At 46.2% G+C, this 12580-nt stretch overlaps 1 protein-coding gene across 3 annotated transcripts in view; it reads right to left on the bottom strand.

Moving 5' to 3' along the window:
* PLA1A (phospholipase A1 member A) overlaps positions 1 to 12580 on the bottom strand; it is a 17247-nt gene extending 4667 nt beyond the window's left edge. Inside the window, exons 1-9 of one of the 3 annotated variants that reach the window (XM_083811906.1) lie at positions 12296 to 12580; positions 10387 to 10588; positions 8570 to 8747; positions 7227 to 7335; positions 3625 to 3726; positions 2711 to 2800; positions 1684 to 1869; positions 661 to 750; positions 128 to 236 (exon numbers count right to left, since the gene is read on the bottom strand). In XM_083811906.1, coding sequence (XP_083668032.1) covers positions 128 to 236; positions 661 to 750; positions 1684 to 1869; positions 2711 to 2800; positions 3625 to 3726; positions 7227 to 7335; positions 8570 to 8747; positions 10387 to 10588; positions 12296 to 12374 — 1145 coding nt within the window. In that variant the 5' untranslated portion in view covers positions 12375 to 12580. The remainder of the gene's footprint in view (positions 1 to 127; positions 237 to 660; positions 751 to 1683; positions 1870 to 2710; positions 2801 to 3624; positions 3727 to 7226; positions 7336 to 8569; positions 8748 to 10386; positions 10589 to 12295) is intronic. The other 2 variants (XM_083811907.1, XM_083811908.1) reach the window with 2 other exon arrangements.

Genomic DNA, 12580 nt, shown 5'->3' with positions numbered 1-12580 from the left:
TGTGGTTCATCACACAGTGACTGCACCCAGGGGATGCACTATCCTTGTGCCTTTCCTGGACTGGGACAAACATCCTTACACATGGAGATGGAAAAAAAGCAGGCCAGAAGCATGCACTGTCACTCACATGGTGATCTTCGCAGTGTCCTTGGTGCTGTTGCTGTAGAAAGTGATCTCGATGCTGGTGACTACATTTCTTTTCTTCTGCAGTCGGAACTCAACCAGGCTGTGGTGGACTGAGCAAGAGGGAAAGTATGCGGGAGTGAGTGGGTTGTACCTAGCCTGCCAAAAGAAGTCATCTCTAGCTCTTACCCCGTGCTCCCACCAGCACAAAGAAGGTTAAGCAGATTTAAGAAAGAAAATAGTCTCTGTGGTATGAAACACACAGTGGACAAGTCTGCACAGTGCGGTGTGAACAGACCCCTCACTTCAGTCCTGAAACCATGTGGCTGTGTTAATCCAGGGCTGTGCCCACACTAATAAATCCATTAGAAAGGGCTTTGCAGGGGAGATACGCACAGTAATTGATTTCCAGCTATGTGTCTTGTGCCATAGCAGCTGCTTCTGATGGGGGGGCAGGCTGTGACTGCCTGGCCTCCACAGACAACCTGCCTCATTTGGTCAACCCCCTTCTGGCATGTTTTTTTCTTTGTTACTTACCACAGAACGGGGCTGAAGGACTTGTCATTAAGTAAACAATCACTTCCTTGGGCAGCCTTCTCATGCTGACACCTGCCTGCTCCAGCAGGCCTGCAGGAGGAAACGAAGCCAGTGCAGGGAAAGCCATGAAGGAGCCAGAACACAAATGGAAATCTAATTAGTTCCAATTCACCTCTGCTCCCCCCTCCCAGCTTTGTTATCTTGGAGGACAGACCCCTTCTTTACACCAGTGCAAATCAGAGCAAACACAGGTTTGTGGTGTCTGTCTGACAGGTTAACGGGCCCTCAGAAAACCTCCCCTGAGTAACCTGGGTAATCATCAGGAGAGTACCTCTTGGTGGTTTTGTGCAGATGCAAACAAACACAAGGTGCTCGGACAATGCAAACACGGTACTAGGAAATTGGATTTGTGGCTCAGCTGAGAAGACCTGCACCACTGAGGAGGTGATGATGTGGTTTTGGTGAGGTGGGAAGGGAGCGGCTCATCTGAGAGCCCCTTTTTGTACTGTTCTGTTACCAGTCTCCAAATAGCACCAGAGGACGCTTCCTCTCCTCTTGCTATAGTCCAGTTTCAGAAGCCTAAAAGAGGCAAATATTGCCTTCTGCCAGCCCATCTTCGGTGTGGCCATGGCAGGGATTTATCCAGAGGAAGTGACACAGTGAATGGGACTTCATGCTTAGGCTAAAATTCCCAGCTGCTTCTCTGAACAAGACACTTTTTGAGCTCATTGCCCATGTGTTAGGCAGATGATTCTGGAGACTGTCCTTTAACACACTGGTGGGCCCTGTGAAATGTTTAAAGATCAGAAATGTTCAAGACACCATTTTTTTTTAACTCTGACAGTACATGAGCTTCTGGCTTCTCTATGGAAGCCTGAAAATGAAACAGCTTCTCACTATCCCCAGAGAGATCCCAAGCAAACCCTGCTCAGAGAAATCTGAATCATGTGCTGCGGTCTGCACTGACACCCGTCAGGAATGTATCGTCCCCTGCTCCATGAAGGCCTCATGCTGGTACTGTACCTATTCTGGGACAGGAGAACAGGAAGGGATCATCACAGTCCAGGCACCGGCCATTCAAAAAATCCTGATGACTTGAGCAAGGGAATGCCACTATAGGACAGGAGTGTTTCAAGGCACTGACATAGAGATGTACTGCCCTCATGTGATCACAGATCAGATACTTGTAGCCTGTAAGAAGAAAGTCACCTAGAGAAAAGCAGCAATGAGCCTTTCAGTTGGTTTGGGTCTTTCTGCAATTTCCTAAGGAATGGAAAATCAAGAAATACTGATTATGCAGCCATCCCCTCTCCATGAATAACATTTTGTAGAGCACCTCTGTGACTACAAACCCAGATCCCACTGCAAATAGAAGTCACGCAGGAACTTGGAGGTGTGTCTCCCACATTGAGTCCCCCAGAAGAGCAGGGCATATGGCTGCCCTCTGTCAGTGTGTGACCGATGAAGACCCAAGCCCTCTGCAAGGGGGTACAGTAGCTTTGACTCCCACCTGCACTGTGACCCCTGCTACGGGAATCGAGGTGCCTTGGGCATTCCTTGTAACGTGACCCTCAATGGAGCTGGCTCATCCAGAAAGTATTTGAATATTTATCCACACTATTTACTGTGCGAAGTCCGACTCTCTAGAAGGAAAAGGCAATAATCGTACAAGCTGTCTAAGCCTGCAGCATGAAAAGAAAAAGAAGCTTTTGCTAGTAGCAAAGAGCCCTTCTAACAAAAATGCTTTCTTTGTTGATATAAGCTCTGCCGGTGTTAGGTGGTGTGGGCTCATACAGAAGTGTCACCAAAATCACATCTCTTGACAGCAGGTGCTGCCAAGACACTTGACCTGCATGTGATTTTAGTTTCAGCTGCTTTCTGTGCTGCTCAGAGGAGACGTGGGCTGTGAAGCTCTGCTGCCATGTGTCTTTATGTGTTGTCTTGCTTTGATATTTTCTCCGACTGTAGCAGGAGCTGGTTGCCAAACAGCATTTTCACAGACTGCTAAATGACCACAAGGGCTCTTTGCTTGGCCAAAGAGTGTTCTCACCTGCAGAGATGAATCGAGGGCATCCTGGCTGATCTTTGCCTCCATTGACGAAATAATCGATGTGGCCTACAGGTATCCGGATCCCGAAGTCTGAAAGCAGGTGAAAGGCCACTTCACTCTTATGTTTGGCTCTGCTGTAAACTGTACCCTACATGGTGTGTTTGACAGAGCCCCATAACTGGTTGAACATGAGTAGTGCTGGACCCAGCTTCCCCATGTCTCTTTTTCTCTCCACACAGCAAGGACACATTCCCTGTTCCCTCCCAGATGCCTGCACTGTGCAGTTCACGTCATCACCAGGTTTCCTGCACGGACCAGAGAGTGCTCCAGGACCTGACACCAAAATGACTGGCAGCTTTGGCTTCATCATTATCCCTGTCCCTCACATTCTTGGCCCTGTGACCACAATCTTCATGGGGGATTATAAGGCGTGACTGAGAGTTATGTTGGTAGAGATTTTTGTGATCTCCGGGTAAAAGGTATGAATGAAAGGCACCACATTATTTGTTTTGCACACGTTCTACCTAGCAGACCCTAAGTGCTTTGGAAATGGTACTCCGTTGTTGCACCAGCTGTGGGTTTGACTCCATTACTTTATTCACGGGTGCCTGCAGTGGCACCTTTCTGATGTCACGTGGGCAAAAGCAAAGTGAGACTAGACATGTAAATTCCTTCCAGGTGGTAAAAACCACACTGAGCTTGTGCTGCAGAAATTCACTCTGCTGTAGCAGGGTTAAGGAAGAAATATTTGCTCTCACATAGGCAGCAAATATTAGACAGCCTATCTAATCATGGAATATCCTCAGACTGAACTCATAGTCATCTGGCGTAAATGGGACAATGACCTATGTGGTCTTTAGCAATAACGATGGCAGGAGGAACAGACGTGCAGAAGAGGATGGAAGCCAGCTTACTGTCAGCATCCGTATGAATGGCTTCCACAAAGAGGGCATCCCCAGGGTCCAAGCGTTCCTCCAGGCTGGCTCTGGTGTACTTTGGGCCTGCAGGATCCAGGCCTGCAACGAAATCAAAGGATGTGGACCTGTTAAAGTGGATACAGAGGAGGGCCACAAATATGGTCAGAGGTCTGGAGAACCTCTTCTGTGAAGAAAGGCTGAGAGAGTTGGGGTTCTTCAGCCTGAAGAGAAGGCTCCAGGGAGACCTCATTGCAGCCTTTCAGTACTTAAAAGGGGGCTTATAAAAAGATGCAGAGCAACTTTTTGCCCAGGCAGATAATGATATGACATGGGTGAGTGGTTTTAAACTAAAAGAGGGGAGATTTAGATTAGATGTTAGGAGGAAATTCTTTACTCAGAGGGTGGTGAGGCACGGGCACAGGCTGCCCAGAGAAGCTGTGGATGCCCCATCCCTGGAGGTGTTCAAGGCCAGGTTGGGGGGGGATTTGGTCTGGTGGGAGGTGTCCCTGCCCGTGGCAGGGGGTTGGAACTGGGTGGTCTTTAAGGTCCCTCCCATTCTGTGATTCTAAACACCTCAACAACAAGAAGTGTTCCTCAGACGCTCTCTTATTTCAGGACCAGTTATTTTATACAAAACTTTAAAAACGTTTCCAGGCAGAAGTGATGAATTATTCCCACATCACACTGATTATGGTCCAGAAAGATTTCTGCCCCCACTAAGTTCCACTGTAGCTTCTTTAGCTTGCCCTCCACTGCTCCCAGACCTCCATTCCCATGAAGCAGTTCTGTACCAAATAGCCGACAAAGCCTCAAGTTTCTAGGTTGTAAAGCCATGACTGAGCTTCAAATACCTCTGATAGAGTGGCTACAGAGGGTCTTTTGGATTTTCAGTGAAAGTGAATCAAACTTTTAGCACCTTTCCTAATTGTACCGTCATCTGCAGTAGTGCTACAGTCTGAGCAATGTCATTGGAGATCTTGAGTTAGGCGATGAATTCAGTATCTTAGGCATTAACCAATCCAAGCATTAAAAAGGTTCAATACTATCAAACTTCCTTAAAACAGAGAGACTTCTGAGCCCTCTCTCCACAAACAAAGTCAAGTTCTCAAGCAGCCATCCATATTTTTGCCTAAAAAATGTGGATGCTCCTAGAGCAAATTCTGAAAAGCCAAAGGAATACTGAGAATTATCTTTGACAGTATCACGGAACAGGTTAAAGATCACGTTTTTGTTCTGGCTGAGGTTTATCCTGCTCACTTTGCCTAGGAAAATAACAAAACTTCTTTCACTCTCCAGGCAGCAACAATAGTTTAAGAAGCAGCTCTGCTCCATGTACCACAGCTCTCATCCTCAGAGTTGGCCAGTTTCACTGCCTTGGTCTCAGTCCCATTAATTCTCTATGGAGAAGATGGTATCAACAGAATACAAACTGACATGTTGCATTTGTGTGTGGGACAGGGGAGGAGGGGAATGGAAAGAAGAAAAAAAATATTTCCTATTCTATCTAAAAATAAAAGCTGTCAAAGGGACAAGTGCTCAGAAGAATGGATTGCTTTTATTTTTTTTTCCTTCCTTTTTTTTTTTTTTTTTGGTCTTGTCCAATACAAAAAGCTGAGAGGTTCCCTGCCCATTTCTACAGACCAAATTTTAGTCAAAGGCTTTAAGAGAGGCTTAGAAGAGTTATTAAGTACAGCTTAAAGTTCTTCCTGAGCAGGGAGAAACACTTAATATGAATAGCAGCCAATTCTAGCTCAGCTCCAAGGCAAGCACCTTTCTACCCTCTGTTCTCTATGTCAGCTTCCTCCAAGCATAGAATCATTGAATCCCTTCGGTTGGAAAAGACCCTTAAGATCATCATGTCCAACCATCACCTAATGTACACCCTGTACTATTCACTGTAGCTGTACTGTGTGCAACTAGATTCCCTCAGGCTTCCTCTTTTCCATTTAAAGAACTGAAACAAATTGCTCTTCAGCAATTTTGGAAACAGGCAGTTCATTCAAGTTCCTGTAGCATTTGTTTTCTTGCACAAGGAGATGTCCACAAGAATAGGCGTGACTTAAAGAAACTCACTGCACAGAAATAGTCTGTCTTCTGACATCTAAGACATTCATTCTGGTTTTGCTTCACAGCTCCTTCTAGGTGGCTGAACACACCTTATCAGATTACGGCTCTGGAACCACATTGCTCCGTGTGTGTGTGTGTGCGTGGAAAGAGGCAGGAGATGAGATCAGAACAGACACATCTTGGGTCCAATTCCACCTGTCTTCAGGCTCTTAAATCTGGAGTGGAGCCTGCAATGCCCAGTGTGCATTTGAAGTCATAGAGCAATCAGAAGTGTAGAAAAAGTGTCTTCTAGTACAGCTAAAAATAAATTGAATAAATAAACCTACAAAGTTTATATTTAACCTTGAGGGTACCTCTGTGAGACAGCCCAGTGTGGGCTGAGGCAGACTGGAAGCCATGTTCTGTCTATGTCTGTTCCTCTTTGGTGGAGTTTTCCCTCCTACCAAAATGAATTTCCAACCATGGAGTTTCCCCAAACTTGACAGACCCTCGATTTGATGTAGAAGGCAGCCCTGCTTCGAGTGGGAGGTTGGACTGGAGACCTTCCAAGGTCACTTCTCACCCAAATAATCCTGTGACTCTGTTCCTGCCCCATACCTAAAAGACTGCAGGGTCCTGCATGAATGAAAAAGGTCTACATGCCACGATCAGCCTCTAACCATCTTCCTCTGTAATTCCCCAACTGCAACCTCTTCCTCACATCCAGAATTTTGTCTCTCTGTGTTCAAGGCCAGCTCTGATTTGGTATACCACTGGGTGACCTTAGACCAGTCTCCTGTGGAAACAGCTGACTTGTGAGAAAGAACAGCAAGAAGTTTCATCTGGGGGGTCCCCACCTTGTCTCAGGCTCTTGTCTTTGTTCCTTGCCTGAGCTGTGTTGTAAGGATGCCATGCCCAGTCCCGTACTTTGCTGATTCTACCCTTGTCTTGACGACTGGGCTTCCTGGCTTTGTCTTGGACTTGCCTCATCACTGCAGACTTGCCTGGATTGTGGATGATGCTAGTTCCTGTCACTGGACCTGCTCTACTCTTCTTGTCCAGGTACAGTAGGACTATGTCCCTTGTCAGTGAGGTTGCTGCCCGTCTCCCTTGCTGTCACGCTTGGCTCCCACCTCACCTTTTCCTGCAGAGAAGCTCACTCTTGCTGCTCCCCCCACCGATGACAAGCATCGTGGGCTTTAACTAAGAACCACAGAGGCATACCTGCTACAAAGTGGAAGCAAAGCACGTGGGTGTCATGTTGTTTCATTAGTGACAAGGCCTTACAACTAAGACAGCTGCCACCAGTTTGAAGAGTGGAGCAGAGGCAGAAGGACCCTTTTTCAAATGTTTGCACTCCCGTGGTGGTGTGGAGGAGACTGATGGCTGGAAAGGCACTGTCAGGCTCTTCTGAAGTGAGGAAGAACCCCATAAGCTTGGATTTAATGAGCCTTCATGCAATTAAAAGATCACTGCGGATGACTCCCCTTCCCTGCTCTTCCATTCTCTCCCCTGAACAAGAAATGAAGGTCCAAGACTCAGTTTTACGATACCTGTTATCCGTCCCAGCTGACCGCTGTGGAAGTGCCCGACCAGGCCCGCGACATGCGCACCGAGGCTCACGCCAATGATGTGGATGGATGTCCCTGAGACTCCCAGGGCCTGCAGATTGATCATACAAATCAGTATTTCTGCAAAAGGTAGGTGAAATACCCCGTCCCAGCCCGCTCAGCAACTCCATAACATATGGGCTGTACCCATACCCTGATTATTAAGAGTATATTTTCAGAGAAAAAGGACTAATCCATAGGCTGAACTGGCAGGTAAAGCACGGCCACTGAGAGATGATGTGAGATGACCCCATGCAAAGGAACCCAGCTGGCTGGAGGCCGGTGTGTATGATGCAGCACCATACAATGGTACTGCACATGGTGCAGGAGACCACGGGGACGAGACAAACAATCCTGCCTTCGAGATATGTGTGGCTACATCTTGCAGCAGTACTGAGGATTATGAGAAGCCAAATGTTGTCTTCTGTGGTGGAGGGGCTGGGCAGAAAAAGTCCTTCAGTAGCTGGGCTAGGGCTCAGCACAGACACAGGACAGATGGCGGGGATCACGCTGCAGCCCAGTCACTTGTTCACTGTGTGACCTAATCAGTAAAAGGGGTGACAGACCTCTTCCCCCTCCTCTTTTCCCCTCCTCATCTCCATCCTCCTGATCACAGAACCACAGAATCATAGATCGCTGCTCAAAGAGTTGCTGTATTTCTGGATAGGAAAGTGTGACTGCACACTGTGGTGCCTACCCAGGAACTCCCATGCTCTGTGGTCAGGGTCTACAGTGAAATTGTTACGCAGAGAGTTTATGCATGGCTGGGAAATATAAAGATGTGACATCCTCATTGCATAAGCGCTGTTCAGCTGTGCTGTGCATGAGCAAAATAGGACACAGCTGGGGATTTCCAGCTACTAGGAAGTGTATCTGAAACCCAAAACAAATATAAAATAGGCTCAAATCCCACACCCTCAGCTTCCTGGAAAAAAAAAAAATGGGCTGAAGAAGAAGACTGCCCAGTGAAGCACAGACCTGAGATAACCCAAGGCATTCATCAGGCTCACCCTGGGCTGGAGAGGCAGCTGACAACCAGGAAGTTTTCCCATAAAATCTCAAAATCAAGAGAAAGAAGAAAAACAGTGGCATGCCCAAGGCTACACTGAGAAAGAGGGGAAAAATAAAAAGAAAAAAATCTTTAGCACTACACAGTGCTCACTCCAGAATAAAGAGCTCACTTGCCCAGCTCCTGGGGACAGCAGGCTGGGAGCAACTCTCTAGATTGTCTGCATGAGTGACATTCTGTGACCGTGCTTCCCCCACTGGGAAATACAGGATCTTACCAGGAGCTTGCTGATGAAGTGTGAGATGGAGAGGGCCAGCTGTGTGACGTTATCCACTGCAGAGTGATAGGCTCCAGTAGACCCATGAACCCAGTCCACCGCAATCACGTTCACGTGGCTTGTGTGCAGTATGGCACGGACAAGCCCTTCAATCCAGGAAGGTTTGGTGCCCAAAGCCCTGCGGAGCCATCAGAAACAGGTATGTTAGGTGTCTTCCAAAGTAGGGCATGTGCCAATTGGTTGTTCACTGATGCTGGAGCTTCACATGTCCTGGTGTAGGCTGCCAGACAGTTGCTGAAAGTTTTTTTGTTGTTGTTTTTTTTTTTTTTTCCTGGTGCCAGACACACATACCTGGCATGTCTTTGCTGCAATGTAATAAACATTTTTCAGAATGGGCTGATTCAGTAAAGAACAAAAGGAGAGAAACATCTGTAGGGCTCAGGCTGAGATCTTGGTCTTGGTGTGATGCTTCAGTTAGCCACCACAGAGCCCACCTTGGGTAAGAGAACTGGCTGGGAACACCTGGTCCTGCTCCGCTACCAACTGGCAGGAAGTCCTTGGTCAAATCACTTAGTCTGACACTGCTACAATTCCTCCTCTGTAGGTGATTTAAAACCAAACAACAACAACAAAAACTACCCAAGAATACCAGGAAAACTGAGGAGGCTCTATCCTACCAGCTTCCCTTAATACCACTGGGGGTGGGGGTGTGCTGTGTCATATGAGGGCAACAGTTGGTTTTCTGAAAAGACCCTGCAATTCCTTATGTGGTCTCATCCTGGATATCTATGCACTTTCCCTTCAGGCTTTTGCACATCAAACCAAAAAACACTATATGGTCACAGTGGGCTGAAAAATGGCACAGTAAAATAAACTGGCAGTACAGTGACAGATCAAAAAACGCTGGTTTACATCCCTACATTTTCAACATTAGAAGTACTGTGTGCCTGGCAGGGCTCTTAAATGCCTGAGTAATCCAGGGAGTTGAAGAACTGGGACATGAGCTGCAAGGAGACAATTTAAATGGAAAAGGATCTTAAAGAATCTTCTTCTTAAAAGGATCTTCTTCTTAAAAAGAAATGTTGAAAGAAGGAAGGGAAGGGAAGGGAAGGGAAGGGAAGGGAAGGGAAGGGAAGGGAAGGGAAGGGAAGGGAAGGGAAGGGAAGGGAAGGGAAGGGAAGGGAAGGGAAGGGAAGGGAAGGGAAGGGAAGGGAAGGGAAGGGAAGGGAAGGGAAGGGAAGGGAAGGGAAGGGAAGGGAAGGGAAGGGAAGGGAAGGGAAGGGAAGGGAAGGGAAGGGAAGGGAAGGGAAGGGAAGGGAAGGGAAGGGAAGGGAAGGGAAGGGAAGGGAAGGGGGAAAAACAATGAAAGAACAAAATAAAACAAAAGGAAGGGAGGAAGGGAGGGAGGGAGGGAGGGAGGGACGAAGGAAGGAAGGAAGAAAGGAAAAAGAGAAAGAAAATAATTTCCTAACTTCTTCTGGCTCCAAAAAAAAAGGGAAACACACACAAAAAATAGGCAGCTGATCACAAACTAAAGGACTTAAGTTTGCATTGGAAAGAGGATTGTCGGCAGGATTTTCCATGCCCTTGGCCCTGTCCCACCAACAGTCTCCCAGGCAATTCTCAGGTATGGTTTGCTGCTGGGCACTCCAGGCTCTGCTCTTAACTTGTGTTTCACATGCAGTCACTGTTGGGGAGACTAAGATTATCACATGGGCAGGGGGGTTCTCTGCCAGCCCCATGCCGTGCTTGGAAATGCCCACTGGGTACTTAATTTATGAGTATAAACTTAGCCACAATGCTCTCCTTTCTCCCACCTGAAGCCATGGATTATGATCTTGGTTTCCAGGCTGCTGTTGAAGCTGGTGTCCTCAATATCATCATCAGCTAAAATCAACTCCCCACAGCTGGGGTTCGAGGAGGTGAAGAGAAGAAATTGGACATTAAGTTTACTGCCATGTAGGAAATTTGCTGTCTGGAAGTCAGCACACTGATGCCATGAGGTTCTGTTTGCGTTCCCTGCAATGGGAGGGGGTGAGAAGCATTATTCGGCCTGTGTCTGTGTGATGGAAGAAAAAGCTTATTCTGATTCACTAGGAAAATAAAGGTAGCAATTTGGTCTCTATTAATAAAGAGTGAAAGGATAGAACATAAATTAAAATCAGTCTGGAAAACATGTCTGATCTCATGAATCTTTTTCTGCCCTTTGATGGAATTTGAGCATTGACTCAGGAAGATAACTGTGGGTGTCATGATAACTTTCACTTCCGAGAATTGTTTTACTGAGACATGAACAACAGATTATTTATATATTTTTTCCATATCAGCTGTGTCCACCAGCAGCTAAGTACATTTGTGAGCTGGCTATTAGATCTTAAATAATAATAATAATAATAAAAATGGTTGCCAATCCCCCACTGAATGGGTAGTTCTCTTCCGATTTTTCTTGGGTAGAAGGTATGAGTCTAACTGGCATTTGTATCAAAAAGACAGAAATAAATATGAGAATGCTGATGACAAAACCTGTCAATGACAATCAATTAACAGGATGAAAATGTTTTATGGGAAGGAAAAGGCAGCTGCTGGACAGCACTTTCATCTGGACAGAAAAAAAAAAACCACAAGACAAAATAACAACACCTCAAACCAGTAGATAGTACAAAATTGGGCAAATTTTGACTATAAATGAAGCAAGGAGATGCAGAGCAGTATGTATGGCTAGGCAGCAGCACAAGTTACCCACAGAAGAGCTGGATTGCCTATCATTTGGCATTTCAGAGGACCGGCTGCTATTCTGTAGGGGTTGTAGAATGCAAGATATTGGAATGACTGAAGGGCTAACGGGATGAAACTTATTAAACCATGATGAGCAGGAAGGCAAACAATTGATTAAATGATCTCTTCTGATCTAAAAATGTTTACTCTATGAACTGGCATAGTTGCTTTGTGCTGAAATGACAACGCATGCCCCTTCCCTTTTCTGGATTGGAGGAAGTGGAACAGCCTTGAATTTGTACGTAATAAATAAATAAATAAATAAATAAAAACCCAAACAATCAGCTTCCTAACCACTGCCTGTTCCCACAGAAGATATTCTACAGCAGCTAGGTGGAACATGGCCTAAGGCTCAGTGCAAAGAAACGAAATTCAACACTCAAAATTTCCCCCCGTGGGATGTGTCTGTCCCCTACTGCTGTCTGTTTCGGTGTTCCTGGGGACTGAAGGGAAAAGAGAAAGAGTTGTTCTCTGAAATCAGTTTAGAAATACTGCTGCTCATGAGCCAGCTTCTCTAGAAAGGGTGCACTCAGTGAAAGTGTGGTGCGTGTCCAGAATGGTGTCAGACGAGGGGGAATTGTGAGTAAAGAGAAATCACAACTAAACAGAGAAATGGACATGCGGCGTCTGTTTATTTTGTTTCAGCTACTGCATATTCCGCTTGCTCAGCTTGCAAAGAAGGAGGTGCCATGTCCAGAGGTCAAGTGGTCTGTTTTGCACCTCCTTACGTTTCAGAGTAATTGTGGATCATTCTTTTAAATTAAGTTAGTGGAGTGAAATCAGTGAGATAGCTTCAATCAAAGCATGGGAAAAGAAAGGACCCATTCTTGTGGTATCTAACTAGATTATAGGAAGGACCTCTTGAAACACCGTTTTTTTTAGGTAGAATTGAAATCAGGCCCTTCTATGTAAAGCCTTAAATCCCTTGCTAAGCACTCATGTCTTTCTTACCTGCTTGTGCTGAACTAAGCAGCAAGATGACAGCAAGAACGAAGAGGGGTTTTCTCCTCAGATCCTCAACCATCTTCATGTTAGTCCACTACAGGTACAAGGGTTGTACACAGAAAAAGAGACGTGGTGGGCTGGTCAATCAGCTTGCGTCTGTCAATGATCAACTAGCTTGTTTCTTTTGGGAAAAAAGGGGTAGGTGCAATCACCTCTGCTCTTGTTTGACCATTAGACAAAGTCTGTGTCAGCAGAGGGCTTCACTGATATTTTGGTTTAAAAAGACGCTGA

Source organism: Anser anser (genome assembly GCF_964211835.1).
Source record: "Anser anser genome assembly, chromosome: 1".
In the NCBI taxonomy this organism is placed as follows: Eukaryota; Metazoa; Chordata; class Aves; order Anseriformes; family Anatidae; genus Anser; species Anser anser.
This window is presented reverse-complemented; position numbering and strand designations above follow the sequence as displayed.